The sequence below is a fragment of the Pyrus communis genome, chromosome 15 (genome assembly GCF_963583255.1).
Source record: "Pyrus communis chromosome 15, drPyrComm1.1, whole genome shotgun sequence".
Classification (NCBI taxonomy): Eukaryota; Viridiplantae; Streptophyta; class Magnoliopsida; order Rosales; family Rosaceae; genus Pyrus; species Pyrus communis.
In genome coordinates, this window is record NC_084817.1 from 12,816,545 (window position 1) to 12,839,419 (window position 22,875).

A 22,875-nucleotide genomic window follows, 5' to 3' on the forward strand; every position below is an offset into this window, starting at 1 on the left:
ATATCCCTTTGGATTCTTGAGTGGAGTGATGTGGTAGAAACTAACACACAAATTAAACCCTATAAATTATGCAATCGTAGCACGAGTAAGTAGGGATCGTTCTATTCCGGCGATTAGAAGGGATGCTAATCAACACAAATTAAACTTATAAAACTGAAAACTAAGTTAAACTAACATCAAAACAATGACTAGGGGATTTTGGACAAATTTAACTAAAACAAAATTAAATGGCAGCAAGTGAATTAAGTTGTGAATGAGGTATGGATGAAAGGATAGCTAAAGGATTCTTCTCCACACATGAAACATATGCATACAAATCGATTCTTCATATAAACCATGAATGACAACGTCCCAAATTAACTGTGAACAACACTAATTAACTCTCAGATTTTCCTTAATTCATTAAATTGGACTCAAGACGCAACCAAATTATTCTTCTCAAGTTCCCTAACTATGAAAAGCATGATAGAGATACATCTCAAAGATCATTAAGTTCTGTGAAAATCATAAGCACTGACAAAACATTCGTAACTATGAAAAGTATGATACTCCTGCCAATTTACTTAACTCAATTACGACTAGTGACTTTTACTACTTACAAATATAAGTTCATAGCGATTAGGTGAAATTCCCTTATATTCTAGCATCAAATCCCTGCATGCAAACTAAGTATGCATCCTTAATAAACATACAAGAATAAGTTTTCTATAAAGCAGATAAGTAAATCGCACTCATGTTTTATAAAACAATAACTGGATGTAATCAATTTATATAAAACATATGATCATGGCTTCGAATTCACCTCTAGCTAAAAACAAACTTAGTTACACATATTCATCCTAACTTAAAAGCAATCTAAAATATACATTGAAACTTAAAACAAAGATAGAAAAAACTCTAAAAATTCCAACAACTTCAATGAATGAATGGTAAGCGCGACACCCCTTAAATCACTGCAGGAATTTCATATATATATATATAGGGGGAAACAGCTGAATCCAAGGAGGAAAGGGATTAGGCATTTTGAATTATTTTAGAACTCTAAGAATCAGGTAGAAAATGTTGGAATGTGATTAGGATTCCTCCTTGCAGCTGGAGATAAGATAAGATAATGTTGGATAAGATAAGATAAGATAAGATAGGATAAGATAATGTTCCTCTCCAACTAGGATTCCTCTTTTTTATGTAATTCCTTGTCTTCCAAGCCTCAAGTTTAATTTCTCCAGATTTTAGCACATGTCTAGTACCATTTAAACACCAAAAAGGTCCAGGCCATATGCTATCCACGCATGTTATCCAATCCAAGTCCAAAACTGCTCCAAATTGCTCCATTTGAATATTTATTGTCATCTTTACCAACTGGACCTACAATAATACGAAAATAACTTAAATTACCAAAATAAATGGAAATTAACTAAGTAAATGCAAAGAAATAAGATAACAAAGTTGCATAAATATTCTCCTATCATAGAGCCGTTATCCCCATTGGCCCTCGAGTTAATTATCGCCTTGTTATGCTGACGCAAGTTATGTATCTAACCCGCACAATGCACGTTCTCAAACGGGTTATGCCTTTACCATTGCAGACACCGGTCAACCAAACAAGCCTTAGTTGCAACTTTTTCATACCATGTTGAAATTCTCTTCTTCATGAAGTTACATGTGAATGTTTCTGGTTGAGAGTTGTTTCTAATCATATTGGAAACGTGTGAATGCTTCTCGTTGACATTATCCTACAACGATTAATGAAGATGGCGTTGCATGTATTGACCATATCAAGACATGATACATCAAAAGAGACAACAGAAAGCATATTGCTTCGAATTTTTTCTTTCACATTAGCAACAAAAAACATTAGAAGATTGAAGTCAATCAAATCTGATTTGAGGACAACCTCGCCAACCTCTTCACAAAGTCGTTGCCAAAGTCTACCCTCTAGAAGCTTGTTCAAGGATTAGTATCCGTTAATTGTCTAATTTGCAATGTTTGTAATTCTCATTTGGAAGTTTTGTCAAGCACAGAGGAGCATCTAGAAGTATACTCACTTAAACTTAATGTACTCTTTTTCCCTACGATTATGAGCATTTTTTTCACTGGATTTTTTTCCACCTGACAAGGTTTTTACGAGGCCCTATCTTAGCCTGGTCATACCCTTATGTGCATTTTATTTGCATCCTGAAAGCGTTTAGTTTTGACTTAATGCAACTTCTCGCTTTTCTCCATGGACTATGGTTTTTATCCTACCTTGAGTTGTTCCATAGCCAGGTTTTGTGAGTTTTACCAATGCATTTTTTTCCGTTTGTTTTGAGACTTACAGTTGCTCATTGTACCTCAACTTATGCTTATTGCTCAGTCCCAGTGCCCTTCTTAGTAAGAGAGCAACAGCCTTGCAACCATTGAAATACAAAGGCAATAAGCAGCTCGATTACCGCTTGACGGAAAGCAAGCATTGTTGTAATACAAAGATTTTCGAAATTATGTGTAAACACATCCAGGCACGCACAAGAGATATAGTTTGCCATCAAACCCTCAATCTTCAAAACTTGCACAAATGCCTGCCGAATAATTGCCATTACCGCCTTTGCTGAAACTTTAAGCAAACAAGGTTTACCTGAAACAACCACTCGAACAAGTAATCGGTCTGCTACCACCAGTGGTCCGAATATATATTTCATCATACGGCATTTAGCAAGAAGCCTTCGAGTTAGCAAGTGGTTTGACAATATAGATGGGGGACTGCAATAGTATTTCAATTCAAGACAGGCTGCTTCGGGTTCGTACTCTGTCTATAAGCATTTGCCGGCCTGACAAATCTTCCTCGTATCCAACAACCTGCGTTGTAAAATTTGAGCATGAGGATGTAAAATTGGAAGGAATTTGGCTAGAGCCATAGACATTTTTCTAAATGTGTCACAAGTGCATAAGGTTCACCGAAATTGACAAAATTATGTTTCCTAAATCCTAATGTTAATATACTAATAACAAAAAACTATAATAAGAACTTGGTAGGCATCAGATAAGCATTCAGATTTAGATAGAGCAATGCAGTTGAGTATCAGCTGAACCTGAGACTCGGTCTGTGTTTCGCTAAAACCATCGTAAAAGCCAGCCTTTTGTTCTCCGGAAGGATTGTGGATGTCATCTTTTTTCCCAGCACTGAAAAAGAAAATAAGTTCAATATCAGAGTCAAATGAGACCAGAAACATAATGCAGAACTGTCATCTTTTGAAGCAGGATCAGCAAATTCTTTATACAGAAGCCTAGTAGCAAAGGAATTCTTTTAACGGAATTTTCGCACGACATGATTGCCTTGTTTTTACACCAAAAGGAATCTATGTCACACCATAACCATGCAACGAGTCTCACGACAATTTGGTCAATCATAGATCAAGGATAGAATCATACATTGAAATCCACATACATGAAATCAAACTCATATTTCTGATTCATAAAGCATAAGAAAGATACCGCATACTATCACTCAACCAATATCAAGACAAAAATTAAAAAAGTAAATCATACACATGCTCAAAGTTAACAATCCCTAATAATATCCTAAGGGAGAGGAAGTGTGGGAGGGACAAGGGCATCATCCGTTCAAGAAAGGAAAGAAAACATTTATTTTCATTAGTCAAACACATGCAACGATTCATTGGAACTTTGGTGTGAAAGGACATATATGAAATAAGTTATACGAGTAAAAAGATATAATGTCACCTGTTTAACCAGTTAGATCTCGATAATCCAATGACGGAGTGAGAATCTGAGCGCTCTTCACGAAGAGTTGAACAATCCGGTGAAAAAATCTGTTTGACAATCAAGCAATGTAGTCATACAAAAGTTGATAGTGAAACAATGAAATTTAGCGTCTAAGGGTAAAAGGATACATTGCTATCACACAAACTCCTCCCTGGCGATTGCTGATCATGAATCTACAGAGAAAAACAGATAAAACTTACAAAACCGATAAACTTGAAAGGCAACCTAAAGATTGTAAGATATCCAACATATTTACCTTACTTGTCTGCTCCAGTAAGTCCTCAATAGCAGAAGCTACATCAGGAACAACTGAAGAAACTTCACCCGGAACTTTCTTGCTGACTCCAGTGGTACAGACAGGAATACTTAAATGCACCCCAGAAGAGTCAACTTTTGAAAACCTTGCCTTCTTATTGGAAAAGCTTGATTCTTTGGCCTCTTCTCTGAGGCTGTCATTTCTATTGCCAATAAATTCAGCTGATGAGTTTCTCAGGTCTTGTAACTGACTTGGACACTCAGATGAATTGCCGCCAAATATTGTTTGAACAGCTTGTGTAGGATACTGACTCGTGGTGCACAGCCCTGCCTCTTGATCTTCAGCAGTGACTTCTTTTGGACAAAATTGGTCAAGAGAAACGACTTTATTCTGCCAAACAGTGAGGAGTTAAGGCATGAACAACAACAACAACAAAGCCTTTTCCCACTAAGTGAGGAGTTAAACGATGATAACAAAGGCATACCTGCTTCACACATTCATATATCCAGTCGGACGTAATTGTGTGTATACCATATTTAAGAGCAGCCTCATACTTTGGTCCATTGGTAAACTTGCATAGCAAATGGGTAACCTTCCTCGTAAACTTTTCCACAAATTTAGCTCCAAGTGTATAACATAAATTTCTTAGTAAAACTCTATCTTTCTCATTATATTGAGAAACACAAAACCGAAAGTTTTCATATCCAGGCAAAGGAATCAGGCAGGGAAGTGGAGCATATAGAATGTGACTAGTAACATCCACCAAGCATCCGTCCTTCAAAATTGTTTTAATCTCATCAGCATTTGGAATGAGCAGAGTACATACTTATTTTAATGGGAATTCAATAAGTCAGGAGCTAATCAAATGATAACATACAGATATAAAAGGCAATAATAAACGACAATAAGAGAAATAAATGTTAGAACTGTAAAACTAATTCAACTTTATGCATCTAGGTCTTGGAATATATGGTGAGGTGTGGGTGAGATCTACAGAGGTCTTAGTTTAAAATCATACCCATCATGTAAAAATATAACATAATATATAACAGCAAATTCCGCTTTAACAAATGAGTTTTAAAGTGTTTCCAAAGATAATACGAGGACTGAGGAAAACATAATGGTGATGAGAAAATTATTTAAATAATATAAAAAAAAGGATACATCTCTCAGTCTCCATTAATTGATCCTTTTGTTTATTTCTTACAGAAAGTGGAGAGTAAAGAAAGACCAATGATGGGTCCAAATTTCATGAAACACTTTTAAGTCATGTTGGCATTCCATATCAGAAATCCAATCTAAGTTCCCTCTCCCTTAAAATCATCACGCTTGTGAGATGAAGATTTTTGCAGCCTCAAAGAAAGTAGGCTTTACCTCACAGCACCCACAACTCAATATTCTTGTTTTCTCAGTTAGGAAAACTCAATATTCTGATCTTAAGAGAGAGAAGAAAAGAAATAACAGTTTCTATTTTCTTCTCTCCTCCCCATCAAGTGGAAAACACAATACCAGGTTGAAGATGCATGCATATAATTTTTTACGATGTATTCAGATATGCATGCATAAATGTCAAGTCATGTTGCAGCATGTGGAAGAATTAGTTATCCAAACATGTGTCGGCATATGGTCATGGAACAGAAGGAAAGGCCTCGTAGACATTGATCGAGACAATGCATTTATGAATTACAGAATATACCTCCAAACATGACCTGATCCAGTGACTTGATACATATGTACTTTCAGTAGCATCCAGGGATAAAGGTCTCGCACCATGACATTCAATAGTGAAGTGCACTTTCTGTTTTATATGGCCATCAACTAACTCTCCTCCCCCTTGAATTACCCATTCAATGATTTGACCTCTCTGGCAGTTAAAATAAAAAATATTACACATAACAACGAAATCAAATCAAATGTTAAAGTTATGAGGACTAATTGTAAAATCTGCATTTAAAGAAATTACCTTATCTTCAGGAAAGGAATTTGAAAAGCAAAATATTCTCCCCTTAAAGACGGATGATGGCTTGCCATTCTGAACATTGAAATCATGTTGCACCTTCTGTAGACCATTTGTTTTATCATTTAATTGAACCTTACTTTTGCCATTTAGGACAGTTAGCTTAATTCGTTTGGATAGTCCAACAGCTGCTACCATGGATCCGTCACCTCTCATGTTAATTTCTGGTTTCTCTTCTCTGTTCTTCTCCAACATTCCCATTCCAGTTGTAGCACTTGTTTTCCTTTGTAATTGATCAGCAGGCATGCTTAGATGAGCCATCGAGATTCTACCTTTAACCTTGCTAGTCATACTTGTTAGTGCTCCTGGTCAAAAAGAGAGGATCAAAGTCAATAACAATGTCTGCTCAGGAACTGGATAAACAAAATTACATATATATCTGAAAGATACAAAGACAGATAAAGCTACAATTTCAATCCAACAACATAAAAATTTGCATGTGCTTGGGAACAAATATAGAACTAATTAACAAAAATGCATGTTTAACTTATTAAAAACCTTCAGGAAGAAGTAGATCATGGGCGATGTGCCTTTGGAGAACAGGGATCTCTTTTTTCTCATGATCACAATCTTCAAGCCAGGCAGCTCTAACAACATGAATGACACCTAAAGCTGCAAGACCCCTTACCTCTTTCTTTTCGCTGAGAAATTATAAAAGAAAGTCAGATATTCAAACAACAAAGCAATAATTATGTCTTAACCATCCAACAAGAACAACTTACATTTCTGAAGGAATTCCAACTACTATGTGCGTCAATTTATCATTGAATGACATATACCGGGAGCCCCCACCTCTGCGAACCATATTAACCAGTCTACGCAATTCGGAAGCTTCAAAGCCAATAAGAGATATTCTACATTCTGACAAGTACAGGTCATCACCTTCAGACTGAGAATCATCGGCAACACAACCATCAAGGTTAACTTCACTTTTGGACTCCAAGGGATCCAAGGCAGGTGCCTTACTATCCTCATTTTTCACAACAAAAGGAGCATAAGAAAATATAGTGGTCATCTTTTGTGAGACGGTAGCTTCTAAATCAGAATCCACAGTTCCAGAACAAGGGGCAGCTGTCAAGTTCGAATCTGCAACCACCGATGGTGGCACAAATTGCAAGCTCCCACTAGCATTGCTTTGGCTATTCTGCAAAGTAAAGCAACCCCTTACACTTTTATTTGAAGATATAGAAGCACCTTGAACAGGATAGGACTCCTCATTAAGACAAGCTATTCATCCAAAAAAAGGGGAAGATAGTGAGAGAGATGATTGCAAGGGCTGACATATAGCATAAAAACCCAAGAGATGGAAGAGTATAAAGTAAAATCCCATAAATTCAAAGATTGCCATAAGCTGTAGTGAAGCCTTACCTCTTTTAGAAATAGATTGATCAAACCATGTTTGAGTTACAATCTGAATGTGGCCCCATCTTCGTGCAACCTTGTATTTGTCACCTTCTGGAGCTTACAAATAGTCAAGAAAACCGACACATAGAATTGAATAACACGCATTCTCGAAACTCAATGCTGATTGATGATGCAGGATTAGAAGGAAGATATTCGTGAATGCACTTTAAGTAAAAAGAACACACGCATATAACTGACCACTAACCCGAACAGAGATTGAAAAACAACAGTCACAACAAAGTGTTCATGCAACCTAATTGTACATCAAGGGAGCGAAAGAAAAAGCAGCAATGCATGCAAAAATAATGCACTTACTCATAAAATCAAATTAATTTACAAAGAAAACTTAGGATTGTGTAGAATATGTTTCTCATAAACCTCTCTTTATGAAAATCAATCAAGTAATTAAGAAATACTGAATAATTTGAGGTTGCAGAAAATTAGAAAAGGTGTTGTACACTATAAGAAGTCGAAGGTGGGGTTGAAGTAGTGATTCAGAAAAAAAATGCAGCTACGAATAAAACTAAATCTGGGTTTATAGCATATTGAAGATAAAATACCAAACATAATATTTGAAGGTTTGCTTCATAAAGTTGAGACTTGTATTTCTATATATGCGGATATGAAGAAATAAAATAACATATACAATGCAAAACAGTTGTCTTCATCTTCGAACCCCAAAAGGATATATCAGAAATTAAATGAGTGCACTTCTTTGTTAGTTCAGCAGAATATTTTCCACCATTTTCTATGATAAGCTTTTCAATCTTCTTTCGCTCATCTGAAGAGAAAAGCACATTTAGCAACACATTTAAGAATAACAAAAATATACTTACTTCTTACACAGAAAATAGGTTGCTACTTGAGAACCTGCTGGAATTCTGGTTACAGAAATTGTCAGCCCAGAAAAAGGAAGAACCCTAAATGAATCTTGAGACACAGTGCGATGCTCTTTCCAGCACTGATACAACCAATTAACAGTGATAATTGGCTTCTTCAAAGTATTTAAAGCCCACTGCATAAAGAATAATAACTCAGTAACTACATCTCTTACCATAAAATATCTGCTATAATCCCTTTTCCCAAAATACCTTCTCAGATAGTGTCTGATTTATCGTCAGACCCCAAATATAAAAATCCTTCTTCTTTAAAGCGATTGCAAGAGAACCCCATCATTGAGTTCCATTTAGAATTTACAAACATAGTCAAATTATATGAAATTGCACGTGAGAGTTTGTAAATAAGTTTTTTAAGTTTTGTTATTAACTGACATGTATAGAAATTTCAAATTCCAATACACTGATGGAGAAATGAATCAAATTGCATGAAACCTTGAAGAAACAGAAAGGTTAAGTTACTAACCTTGTATTTTCCAGCCAATACATTCTTCACAATGACAAAGTTAACATCCGAAGATGTTTGCGTTTGCAAAACTCCCCCCATTGCTGTTACTAACTTCTCTATCTTAATCTGCAACACAATGATAAGCAATGGAATATCAATGATGAAAGAGAGGGGGTTGTTATGCTGCTAATAAATGTAATAGATAGGAGTGGAGATGAACAAAATCGAATATAAGAATGCATGTTTCTAAATAGTAACAGTAGAAGACAATTGAAAAACCTGGATAATAAACTTTATCAAATGGAAGTAACAAAGATTGAAAGATTTTTCTGCTGAACTCAGAAAGAACAATCAAGAAAAACTCAAATAAGTGATTCAGAGATAGATGACAGATGTTTGCTCCCATTGTAATACTTAGTAAGCTACTGTTAGAATTTTGCTCCAATTTGAAATATCACACCCACAAGCTGCAGGCACAATACCTTTTCATCTCCCTGAAAACCCGACGCAAGTACTTTGGAACCATCCATTGCAAGGCAACAAGTAAACCCTTGTTTAGGAAGAGCCCTATGCTCGCTCGCACAAGCAAACACGCATTGAGGACCTGCTCAACATCAGAAACACATATCCAAGTCATCACCACTTCCCAAGAAAGGACTTGAATTAGAAATTCAAAAGAACAACCATTCATCCCGTATCAAAAACTTCTTAAGTTCGCACGGTTTACGATTTAACAGATACCCAATTGTGCTTTGACTTAATGGTTCAATTGGGTAAGGCCATTAGCTATCTGTAGTCTACTTAATTAACTACAGAACTGTATTACAAAAAAATTAAACAGAAAAAGGGAAACATTTCGTGCAGACTTGCTTTGTATATCACTATGAACCATTCTGTAATTAAATAACCATTATCTTCTCTAAAAACAATCAAGACCCAATTCCTCATTTCACTTCACTAAAAACAACAAAATTATAAACCCTGATTCCTAATTCACATAATCGAAAAGCAAATACTGAATCCGAATTCGCACAACAAACAGTGAAATGCAGCGAAATTCGGGAGTAGCATACCTAGCAAATTGCAACCCTTGGCTCTAAGATCCTCAAACTTCACCTGAAAATCGAGAGAAAAAAAAAATCAGAAACCAGAAATTGAACGACGCGAATACAAAAAAATCTGAGATTTGAGGGGAGTTGAGACGACACAAACGTGATCGGAGGACTCGATGACGTGGTAGTCGTTGGGGGCGGTGCGGGAAGGGTCGCAGCAGAGGAAGACATTGGCGCCGTTGTGCTTAAGCGCGTCGTGAAGAGCGTCGAACATCTCGGGCGGGACCAGGTTCCGCGACATGAAGACGTTGGCCCCCTGAAACGCCGCCGTTTTCCGCATCTTGGGGGATGCCGGAGACGTCGAAGACGGAGCTCTGGGGAGAGAGAGAGAGAGAGAGAGAGAGAGAGAGAGAGAGAGAGCTGAGTGGAATCAGTGAATTTAGGTTTTTCAGTTTTGGAGAGCTCCTCCGTGAGGTTTTGAATTTCGGGATAGAGAGAGAGAGAAAGAGAGAGAAAAAAAAAAAGGGAAAGGGAAAATAAAAAGGCGGGAATTGCCTAGTGCAGACGTCGCCGTTGCCGTTGGGCAGTACGGATTGCAATCGCCTTTTCTGTCTCCTTTTCAGGCTATTTAACAAAATGGTTATTTTCAAATTTCAATTTCGGTTTCTTATGTCGAGCATATTTTATGGTTGCGCCGTCCATATTTGATACATATGCCTATAATATTCAGTTTTGGTTAGTTCGATTATAAGAATTTAATTTGTATGTTGTTAACATAACATTGAATTTTGCATTAGCCAATTTTCAGTTTTTTTCCTCTTTTGGTACACTGGTGGGCCTACAGGCACAAGGTCCAACCTAAAAAGGGACATTTCGAAGGCGTATAGACCTTTCATGCGAACATAATCCAATAGCTGTGAGCTAACAAGCGCGTGCGTAAAACCCAGTCTTCCAACCCCTCCCCCCTACACTGTTTAACCAACACCAGCTCAAATCCTTTGAAAACATAGCCTTTCCTACCTCTTGATGCTCTTGCACTTGTCGTCGCCGCATGGTAGCGTATACAATAAGACCATTCACAATTGTAAAACATATAGTTGCCCTCATCAATAATAAATCAAACAACATATAGCATTATTCATCGATACGATAACACACTTAATATCATAAGTGTAAAAGTTTTCAATAATAGGAGAGCAATTCAATTTGATACATTACCAGAAAATAGTCATTGGTGTTGGTAGTCAAAACTGGTGGTACGATGTGAAGCTCGTGCTGATGCTTCCTCAGAAGAAACGGCTGCAAGTAGATGTGCTGTCATAAGGAAATTTTAAATTACACATTCACAACAATGCAATCCCAACTCAATACAATTACTCCAAAACAATATATGGTTTAGTTACTTACATTGGTGGACAGCCCGCCTTGCAGCTCAAGGAGCTGCCTCCAAAAATTAGTGTCTCCATCCGTCCTAATATCCAACAGGGCAACCAGACTAACAATGTAACAAAATCATAAAGGTTCATCATTGTATTCAATTACTCAAAAAATTTCATACATAAATAAAAACTAAACTTTTAAGAGTAATTTACTCCTTTTCATTCTCCTTCACCATCTTGAAGTGATAGAAATGTTCCATAGCATCAAGCAAGCACTTTTTGTCTACGACTTTAAGTAAGGCAATTCTCTGCACAACATCCTCCAATGGCTCACTAGCATGGAGTTTGGCCACTTGGTCACGTTAAAGATCACCGCAGTATGATCTACCACTTTCCTATTCCTTTTATGCCCTTTCTTTGTCGTTGCCCTTGTGTACCTAACCTTATTTTGGTTCCCAAATGCTCGCCCTCAAGTGTGAATATAACCACCTCATCATCGGTATTGGAACCATTGACATCTTCTTTTGCGGTCCGATACTGGTTCTCCAACCAAAACAAGTAGATTGGCACATACACTTAAGGGATTGTCCCAATCAAGAATCCCTCGAACCACCTTCAAAGCCTCTGCCCCCACAACTTTCATAATCTCTTCCCTTACGACCCCTTGGGTTCCTACCTTTTCCTTCATTTCTTGATCCTCCTCATTCTCATCCTCACCCTTTGCTTGTTCCTCCCCTTCTTCCACATCATATTCTCTATCACCATCTTTTTCACCATCCTCTTCTACATCTTCATTCTCATATACAACCTCTTCTTCTTCCTCTACAGGTTTTGTCTTAAATTCCATCCTTAAATACTCGACCAACTTGGTCAACTCTTCCAACTTCTTAAACGTTGTCGTCTCAGAAATGTCATTCTCATGGCCCAATCACACCACAAACACCTTCAACTCCTCGATCTGCATTTTCAACTCATTGACATCATACATGCCAAAGTGAAGTTGTCTAGCAACAAAACATTGTCCTCATCGGTCCATGTCCAGTATGCTTGGTTCTTCTCCATTTTCGTCGGGACAACCTCTCAAATCCTAACAGTTTTCAAATTAACACCACTTATCAAAATTACATTTCTCACACATATTCATACTAAAATATTCACAAATATTTTTACATTTAAAAAATTCATAGACAGTGATACCTCTGAGCTCTCAATCATGTACAACTTCAATTGCTTCCTTGTTATCTTCCACCAAACAAGTTGCGGGGTAGCTGCTAGATATTTATTTAACAGTAACGTAATGATTTCTCCGGTTGGGGAATTTTTTTGTACGCCCACACCTACACATATTGCTCGATTAGTACTCAATCACAGTAATAAAACCAATATTAGCAACAAAAGCAACACATATTTCATGAAAAGCATAGGTAAACCCTTTGCAGCCCCACCCAGATTGTTGCCCCATCTTGCTTCCCTTCACTTCATCTTCCTCCTCCTCATCTCCTTCACCCTCACCATCAACTCTCTCTACCTATCCTAGAAGTAGCGAAAAAGAGGTTGTCTTGAAGTTATTCAAAGAAAATGGCACTCATGCAAAATTGTTAAGCCTATCCATATCCTCCATGAGGTGGAGGTAGTCTAGATTCACAACAAAATTACTCTTTGCCCCCAACACAGCCTCAACAAAGTATACCAAACCCAACTTCAACACATCATTCTCGTTCTTGCATTCTTTAAATGCCCTTTCAATCTCCCCACAAGTCACATATATCTTTTACTAACTTTCTTGAGGGTGGTCTTGGTTTTACCCTCTGCCCTTCTCTCTCTTACCCTTGCTACTCTCTCTTACAAACCCAAATTTCTCAAGCAAATACCCCCTCACAAGCTAATGCCTTATGGCTTAACCTCTACATCATAGGGTTTGTCACATCGAAGCTTGGTAATAATGCAAAGTCTTTTGTGAACCGGGTAAATTCACACTCCATTAAATAGGTTAGTTCCTCTGGGTCTTTGACCTCTTCATTAACGACTCTTTGGAGCGACAACTCGTGCACGGATTGGCCATTGAAGGCCAATTCATCAACATGCTCTAAGTGGCAAAAGCTAGATGTTTGTGCCTCATTAAACTTCTCACTCATTACTCCTAACCAAGGTTCTAAAAGATGCTAAGCGCTAGTCGAGCCAGGCTGGGGTCTAGGCTGCTAGGCGGGACCTAGGTGGGTGCCTAGGCAGACTAGGTGGATTTAAGTAAATCTATTATATTTCGTGTAAATAAGTGTTTGTTTATACTTAAAATATATATAGTTTCATCATAAACTACAAAATAGAATCATATATATATATATATATATATATATATATATTATGAAGTATTGGAACATAATGAAAATATGGGGAACAAACATATAATGTACGTTAATTTAAGTATTCAACAAGTCTCTTACAATTTATTGAAAAAAAATAAAATGCAAAATGAAAGTTATCTATTTTTTGTCTAAGTAAGTCGCAACTTAGGCAGGTCTGTGTGGGCTAGGATGGTGCCTAGACAGTCTAGGCGGGCGCCTCAACAGGTCTAGGCACCCTTTCTTAACTTTCAAATGCCTAAGTATTAATCAGGGTGGTAGTCAGCCGCCTAGCGCCGTATTTTTAGAACAGTGCTCCTAGCACATGAGAGGCTTGGGATAGGTTGTTAATACTTCCCCTATACGAATACTCTTCTTTTGTTGCTAATTGAACCCCATGAGTTGCCAACTTGTGTACATAGAACAATACAAGCATTCAACATAACCAAATTCAACAAAATTTACCCTTACACAACCAAAGTAAACAATGTATACACTTAAACAACATGTCAACAAGTTTTCATAACCATATGTCTACCGTGAACAAAGCATCATGACTTAAGTAATATCAAGTTAATTCATAAGATTAAAGAACATTTCATCAACAAAAATCAATCTCAACTCAACAGTATAACTTAAACAAAACAAAAGTGAACAACATAGCGCCTATACACATCCTGTTAAAAACACTTCATAAACCCACATCCACCCAAATCTTATAAAATTTTCACATATATCCACCAATTTCAAATAATTTTATCAACAAACATGCATTATTAACCTTAAATACTAAATTAATTAATCAAATTTAACGGAAATAGCATTTATTCTAGGTTTCAAATTTCCAAACTCACCAATTTCAAATTGACTTTGCGGAATGAAGATTTCATCAACACAAATCAATCTCAACTCAACAATATAACAACAAAACAAAACTGAACAACTTAACCCCTATACACAACCCGTCAACAACACTTCAAAACCCAACACCACACCCAAATTTCCCAAAAAATCCACATATGTCCACCAATTTAAACTAATTTCATCAATGAACATGCATAATTAACCTTAAACACTATTTCTAGAGTTCCATTTTCCAAACTCACCAAATTTGAAAATGACTTTGGGGAATGAAGTATGAAGTCGAGTATTGTGCAAGGACTCTGAACACAACCCGAAGGAAGCAAGCACCACATCTTTTCTGTCATACTGACTGGAAAAATCTGAACCAACTTCGCCTGAGTTTTTAACACGCTGTGGGGAGTCCAGTGAGTTTCAAATGTTGGGCGGTTGTTGGGGAGAATGAGAGTTTAAGTTGAAAAGAATTAACTATTTTTGGGTCTTATTTTGGATTAAAGACGGGTCATTTATGACTTGATTTCACTCTAAACTTGTTATAATTGATTTGTTTTCGACCATTCAGATTGGGTCCAAAGGACCGTGTGAACTTGGTCTTGGGCCTGAAATGCTAAGACTGTTGGAAACAAAATAGGGAAGTGCTATCCACACATCCCTTTTTTATTTCTCACAGGCGCTTTGTTAATTTCTAATTTTTTATCTTCTTTAATTCAATCGATCCAACAACTGCAAATTAAAAGGGTGTATAAGAAATAAAATAGGATGTGAATAGCACACCCCTTTTAGTGAACGCGTGAAAAGTTGAGAATTAGACATTTTCATTTCCATCCAAGGCAGCCAAAGTAAATCCTACAAATGGTTAGCTAATTAAAAGGAAATTACCGATTTGAATTTATATTTACCGAACGATGGGACCAAAAATTGGAAAAAGAAAGAACAGTAGAAAACTAGATTGCAAAATTAAAAGTAAAAACACAGCTTTTTGCACTCTATTTAAAGGGCAAATCTCAGATCCATCATATCATATCATAGGGCACCAACCATGCAGTAAATTTTCTAATTAGTCTGCTATATATTATGTCAGCTAGACTGCTCCACACTTGGAACAACTGTGGACTGGAGGTTCGATTTATGGGGCGGCCCGGCCGCCGGCTTTAAGGACTTGTGCCTTTCCTCCCCCGACTGAGAAGGTAATTTCTCCGGGCGGATACGACTTTCATCCAATTCTTGTTCTGGCTTCCTCTTCGTCTTCTTCTTCGTCAATGCACCGTCTCCAACCCGTGTGTCGTCTGCGGAACTGCTTGAACTTCCCTTGAGCTTCTCTTGTTTAAGTCTGTCAAAGCTAGGACCGTTTATTGGACCAGGTACCCCCAAGGCTGCTGTTGTACCAGATGTCGGCTTGTTTGTCGGGCTCTGACTGTTTTGTTCAGTTGCCATTCTCTCTTGCATTAATAGTTGCTGGGTAATTGACCTCTCAACTCGAATAGTCTCTTCTGTTCGTGGTGTCAACATCTTTTTCCTCCTAATTTTCTCCTGCTCCTGAAGAAAAAAATTTGGCAAACAAATGGTCGAGATAAATACCTACTTCCATGAAAGTTATATCAGATGATGCATGGAATTGAAACCCATATGCAAGATACATTACAATAAAGACTAAAACCCAGCAGACTGATGTTAATTCCGAAATTGGCTCATAAAAAATCCGGACCATAAGTTGAGAGAGTGTGCAACTTTACGCACTTTATTTCGGCTGTATCGCTCCCTCCGTCTCTCTTTTGACCTACAAATTGCGCGTTTGATCCCATGATTGTCCATGAAACCATTAGGCCACAATGCCGCTAGCTGAATCACATAAGACTAAATAAGTCAGGAAATATCCACAAAACAACTGAAGTCCAAGCAACAACAATAGAATACAATCAATAAAACTAAATGAATTTAAGTGAATACAAAATCTTCATAAAAGTAGATTTTGAGAAAGATGCCATCACTGGTTAAAGGTTCCTTTGAAGGACTCACTGAAGGCATATACGATCTAAGTGGAAACGCCAAAATACACCATTAAGAAGCATCAAATCCTAGTCCTAGTATTTCTCATCATGTCACATATCACAAAACAGGGGGATAAACCCCGAAAAGGTGAAGTACCTCGGCATACAGCTTTCTTATTTGCGGACCTGCATCTTCATCCAGCCCCTAGAACCAAGACATATATACCAAGGAATAAGACAACAAAAAATGAAGTTATCTGCAATATAAAGGAACAAAATTTCCGATACGAAATTGAAAGCTTGAGTTAGTACGTCAACATAAAGGTCATAGAGGTCACAAATCTTGTCCTCCAATGCAGCATCCATGCTAAATTTTCTTTTTGAAAGCTCTTTTGTTCCAGAAGCAGTTTCTTGAAAATCATCTGATGCTCCAGCTTGTTGTTCCAATGCCTGAGAAAAACACAGTTTGCATTTTGCATTAGAGCCATGCACAAAGGTTATTCTAATTACTTATTTGACATACAAAAAAGGTTATTCTTGTTACTGTGATGTGATACCATTATGAGAAGGGGGTGGGGGAGAGGCGAATTAAAAACACTTTGTTCAGCATCTTCTCACAGCGAAACAAATATGAAATACCTTCCACATAAGGCAGTACTTAAAACACGAGTTACTGAAAATCCACTTTCATTTTTCACTAAGTTAAGTACCAATGAAGAAAGGATGAGAGCAAGTAATGTAGGATGACTTTGGTCAAAAGCAACAAGGACAAATTAGCAACGAGCCAATAAAAGTAAGCTGGGGAATCCAGGTAAACACAACGAATGTAGAGAAGAAAATTGAGCACCAAGACAGAATGTCATCTGAACTAGCACAACAAATGGCCCCCTGAACAAGGGGAACGCTAACTGAACCAATGTCCATAATGTTTTAAAAGGCGAAGGCTAAGCCAAGGCATTTCATGGATAGCCCCGCCTAGGCAACAGCCTTGAGGCATGAGGCAATAGCCTCATGGGACCTAAAATTGTTAATATATATTATACATATAAAATATAATCAACAACAGAGTCGAAATCAAACATTATAGAAGAATAATCAACAATCAAATAAAAAATTTCTTCACTGTAAGTGAGAAACCCTAACCTTAAAAAAAAATGCCTAAGCTGCACGCCTCAGGCGTGCCTCGACCATGTCTAGGCAAGTTTAAGCCTACTGCCGCTGGGCAGAGGCGTTTTCATCACCGCCCCGCCTCCACAGCCGCCTAGGCGTGCCTCAAGGCTCGTTTTTTAAAACACTGAGTGAAAGACATGATGACCACTTTTAGCAAGAAAAAATTCCATACATGACTTCATACCATCCAGACACCAATATATCTTTTAACAATGATCATAGTCAATATGGTTATTCCAATACTCTTTTACCCAGGAAAAGAACACAGTGTATTAAACACCATACCCCAGCAAGGACCTGCAACACATACCTTGGATTCCAAGGATGGGGCCTTTATCTTAATCATATCTATAACTTCCTTCTTTACATGTTGAAACCTCTCATCTTTCTCCTTTTTGGCTGAAATACCCATACTAATCATGACCTTTAAGTTTCTCTGCAGGAAAAACACATTGCACAAGCATAAATAGCAAATCAATTTTCTTCATAAACAAGAAGCCAAGATACTTAACAGCTAAAAGAAATAAAAACAACTGCACACTCATTATGAGCAGCATTACTGTGTATATGTTATATCTTGTTCAGATTAGTCATCCATAGTGAGCATAAGAACATCACTTATATAAAAAGAAACAATTACCCTTAAACAGTTACTAAAAAATTATCCATGCTATTATTTTATTTTATTTTATTTTTTTACCGTTATTGTCATTAGATTTCCTTTTGTAACAGAAACTAATTTATGGTGACCTTATAAATTATCCAAATCCTCAAATGATAAAAGAGCCAATGCTCAACGATAATGGAAACATAACCTAGAATTCATGATAGTGATGTTGGCTTCTGGAATCATCACTAAAGTAATAATTAAGTATGGATGGTTCATATGTTTATCAAACTACAGCGTTTTTCTCACCAAGTTCCAGAACAATAGGCAAACATAACTTTTGAGTTCAGGTCCTGCACGTTAAATGACCTATAGTTGACAATGGGTAAATTAACGAACAAGTATTGGAGAGCCAGTGTTTTCTTCAAAACAAACTGTAATACCTTTAATGTTCTGAGCTGTATTAAGTGACCAAGAATACTCATAAGCCGGTTAAGTAACTCTTTTGTTATTTTCCCATGGCTAGCCTGCTGCAACAAAAAGAGCATTTATAATTAAATTTATTACAGGTTTCAAGTTGAGATGCATGTATGTATTGAATATTATGAATACAACAATTCAAATAAAGCACAACACCACAGAGTTAAACAGTTACAGTCAAAATAGCTAGTTTGAATACCGCTAGTCTAGCAACTTTAGCAAGTTTCATCTTTAGTTCTCTAGGTAATCTCCTTTTAATTGCTTGGGATGAATTATCTCCCTCTTGATTATCCGCAGCAGGTGGCCTAGCTGCAAGCGCACACAGAATAAAAGATTACTGAAGCAGTTTCCTCAAATCATCATCAAAAAAAAGAATAGAGAGAGAACTGGAACAAACCCAATGTATCACTTAGAACAAATAATAAGACAAAAATGTCAGAGAAATAATAAAACTTACATTCAGCCACCATCTTCTCTAACTCCCTAATAGCCTTTTCAAGCATTGAACTTTTTGACTTTATACTAGAGCCATCCTTTTTGTGCACATGTGAAGATTTCTGCAGAATGTTAATGTTTGAAATCAAATCTACCATCATTGAGAACAAAAGTACAAATTAAGATATATGCACATGATGATCCATTAGGAACAAAGACGACCTTTAAGGATATTCTCAAATTTCTAATACCTTCAACAAACAAGACTATAATGTTCAGTGTTTGTATACATATGAGTACAAACAAGAACTGGACTGGGGGTACATGGAAGATGATGAAGCCTTGAGTACAAGCAGGCAAACATGAGGCTAGTACAAGCAATTTTTTACCTAACACATCTACACTGTCTAAAGAAACTAATAAACCAGAAAGTCCATGCCATGCCTGATTGGAAACAAACTCAAATCTTAAAGAATGATTGGAGTATAAAGCATAAAGATTCACAAGTCCACCTTTCTAAGACTTTTGCGATTTGCAAAAGACAATAACAGCAATTAACCTCATTGTTACTTGGTTTAATGAATATTCACTCCAAAGGAGGTTCCTAACATGTAATCAACAACAAAAGCACTAAACAAACACCCTTAACCTTCTTTGCACGGACACACTTATCCAAGTGCCTAGACTCCACTCCAGTTTCTTTTAGCTCCTTTTAGATTTTTGTCTTTCTCTACGTCTACTTGTGTACTCATATGACACCCCTCGACATCTTCTAGCACATTTTATGATGTATACCAAATTAACAATACAATAACAAGAAAAACATTAGTACACAATAATACTCACAGTTGTTGGAAGAGAGTACTTTCCATCTGAGAGATTAAGGTCCGGAATCTCACGAATCCCATTTTTATGTCTGGCCCGAACCGATGATTCCAACTCATCAACATTACTTGATGCTCTCCCAGATTGGTGTTTGGTTTGTGCATAAGCATTTTTGTCATGGTATCTCTGATATGAACCATCACATGATCCACCTGCATCTTTAAATTTGTTACTTGAGTCTTTGGACAAGAGGACTCCTGCCTTCTGCTTATCTATATCCTTCACATCCGCTTGCAGTACAAAAGCATCTCCGTCTGACACTTTCATAAAAGAAGGGTCCATTACTGTTTTGGATTCAGTAGACTTCCTTGTGGATGAAGGTCCAGAAACATTCAACTGATTCTGAAATTTCACATCTGCACGGTGTTCAGTGGTTCCAGTAATGGTTTGAGTAGGAGTAGATGAATTCTTCACAAGTGTTGGTGTAATCTTTGCTGCTGCTGTCTTACCAACTTTTGTGTGTTTATTTGGCACATGAATGTCATCATTTTCCCCAGGTCCTTTAGCCTCTTTTCTTCGCCTTTTTTTTGGTTGTTGGTTAGGTAATGCAGCAGGTACATTACTAATAAAAGGAAAAAAATGTCAAAAATTAATTAATTAAAACACGACAATGTCAAAAACCTATGTATGAAACTCAAAATAATTTCATTCCTTAGGCAAACCCAATTCCTCTATTGATGTAAGTAAACCCAAAAAATATCTTCCCATGTCCACTTTATTTAAATAGAAACTACTGATATCACTGTTCAGCCAGGGAACGGACAGAATAGTACCTATAGGATAACTATAGCCTGTAATTACAAGTAGATCAGTTCCCTCAAATAGCATCTATGTATCATTTTACCATCACGTTTATGAGCTACTAAACATAAGGCTTGTTGTATTCCAGACTTCAATAGGCCATAAACTATGCAACGAAATGGGTGAATAATATCTAAGGTCTTGTATGTATAGACCACGGAACTAAGATAAATAAAATTACATATATATCTAAGTACACACAAACATAATCAGGTGAGGATAAAAGAAACTCACATGCGCTCCAGCGTTCCCCTGTTTACAAAGAATCCATCATGTTTTATGGCTGAATTATCAACTTCAAAATATTCATCCTGCACAACACATAATGAAGGAACATTATCAAAGCAATAAATATAAAAATAATGTTAGTTCAACAAGTAAAATGGCACCAATTAAATCCACACAATGGCCAACACATATTGAAAAGCGAAAAAAAAAAAAAGATTAATTGGATAGAGATAACTACCAACTCAGCATCATCAATAAAAGAGTCTTCGGTATCATACTGATCGTCATCAGGAACATCATTTGGACCTTCATCATCACTACTATCTTTACCCTGAGATATATTTAAATGGAATTGTAACAACACATTTTTATGTAACACAAGAAGAACTGTTTTATAGCAAGAACCAAAAAGTGACATTATTTATGAATAAACAAATAACAATACCATATATAGGCGTTCAATCTTCTCAATAACAGCGCTAAAACGATTTGGCGCAGCTTCATCTTTCCCTTCATCTTTTGCTTCATCTCCAGATGGTTGTTGGACCTGAAACAACTGTGAAGCACAATTAAGAAAATGAAACCATCATACTATGTGGTCCAAAGCAACTCCTTGTCCAAGAAACGGCATGTTCAGGGGTACATATGCAGATTGTGCATATCTTTTATAAACCAAATCGCTATCAACACTCCACCGTCCCAATAAAATCTGATAGCCATTCATGATACAAACTTAAATCCATCGAAATAAGATGCAGTGAAAATAAATATCTTAGTTTCGTAAAAATGCATTCATGGAATGCAACAACGGAACCTACATTCCCAACCCATATTAGACTCGTCATAATCTTATAGACTTCGAAAACAAGCTACGAGTTTCTCAGTGACTAAAGCAGCAACTAAGCATCCACAAAACAACGGAACAGAAGTTACAACTCCTAAAAACAAAACTAGAACGAGTAAGTCGTTCATGCAATAATCCTCAAAACAATTTTCACAATTGCCAAACGATCAGGTTACATAAACTGCATGTAACAAGCAAATCACAATTAACAAACAGAAAATTAACACAAAACCCAATCACCCAGCAAAGCAAACACAATGTGCAATTGACAAAAGTCACAGTCTTTTCAATTAGGGCGCCTCACCGGAGCTATCCGAGACTCGAGAGCAGGGTGAGCGTTGACAGGAGGAGGTTCCGGTGCCGAGGTCGAGGGCCCACCATTGACCTTGTTCGTGTCCTTCATGAGCTTCCTCCACGAGACTATGGTGGTCTCGCCGGGCCGGAGATCCACCGTGAACATTTGCCGGTCACCGGCTTTCACAAACTTGGACGAAGGCCTGGAGGATTCGCCGCCGCCGCCCTTCTCTTCCTCCATTGGGGTGGCGAAAGCCGGTCGAGAATTCTAGGGCAGAATTGGGATCGAGAATTTGGAGAAATTAAGATGGGAGAAACATTGGGGACTAGGTAAGCCCTAGAGAGAGAAAATTGACTCTAGAGAGAGAAAGAGACGGGAATTGGGCGGGATAGTGAGAGAGAGAGAGGAAATCTTTTTGGGGTCGGGATTTTAACTGAATTTTCTCGACTGGATCTTGGGAAATTTTTCTGGGTTAGCTTTTGTTTTTTGTTGCGAGAAAAGGAAAGAAAGAGGGAGGGAAGAGGATCCGACGGGTGTGATGGTGTAAACCGGATCCGAACCCGGCTCGGATATACTATGAACTCTGATTGCCAACGTTCGGTTATCCAAAGACAAATCGCATCCGTTAAATCCCAGATGTGTTGTAATGATCTATGTGTGTGTTACTTATTTGGAATTTTGGAGTAGGAAAAGTAATAAATTGGAGGGGAGTTGTGAATCTACACACACAC

General features: G+C 37.3%; 2 protein-coding genes across 5 annotated transcripts; both read right to left on the reverse strand.

Moving 5' to 3' along the window:
* Positions 1–2,315: 2,315 nt before the first annotated feature.
* Positions 2,316–10,485, reverse strand: LOC137717622 (uncharacterized). Its single transcript, XM_068457040.1, has 17 exons — positions 9,993–10,485; positions 9,854–9,896; positions 9,263–9,384; positions 8,799–8,906; positions 8,307–8,451; positions 8,113–8,217; positions 7,401–7,493; positions 6,755–7,259; positions 6,531–6,673; positions 5,979–6,337; positions 5,712–5,879; positions 4,500–4,790; positions 4,016–4,405; positions 3,888–3,932; positions 3,718–3,806; positions 3,066–3,156; positions 2,316–2,832 (listed from the first exon to the last, which is right to left on the reverse strand). Exons 1-17 carry the CDS (start codon positions 10,170–10,172, stop codon positions 2,755–2,757), a joined length of 2,955 nt encoding a protein of 984 aa, XP_068313141.1. The 5' UTR covers positions 10,173–10,485; the 3' UTR covers positions 2,316–2,754.
* Positions 10,486–15,342: 4,857 nt separating this feature from the next.
* Positions 15,343–22,641, reverse strand: LOC137718359 (ubinuclein-1-like). 4 transcript variants are annotated; one of them, XM_068457895.1, is made up of 14 exons: positions 22,154–22,641; positions 21,451–21,561; positions 21,244–21,336; positions 21,012–21,088; positions 20,426–20,538; positions 19,938–20,332; positions 19,114–19,213; positions 18,856–18,965; positions 18,620–18,706; positions 17,880–18,005; positions 16,712–16,849; positions 16,557–16,604; positions 16,149–16,250; positions 15,343–15,947 (listed from the first exon to the last, which is right to left on the reverse strand). In XM_068457895.1, the coding sequence occupies exons 1-14, from the start codon at positions 22,382–22,384 to the stop codon at positions 15,489–15,491; spliced, it is 2,190 nt and encodes a 729-aa protein (XP_068313996.1). In that variant the 5' UTR covers positions 22,385–22,641; the 3' UTR covers positions 15,343–15,488. The 4 variants fall into 4 exon arrangements, with proteins under 4 accessions (XP_068313996.1, XP_068313995.1, XP_068313994.1 ...); XM_068457894.1 differs by having other exon boundaries at positions 19,938–20,538; positions 21,451–21,552; XM_068457893.1 differs by having other exon boundaries at positions 18,620–18,703; positions 19,938–20,538.
* Between the last annotated feature and the right edge of the window lie 234 nt (positions 22,642–22,875).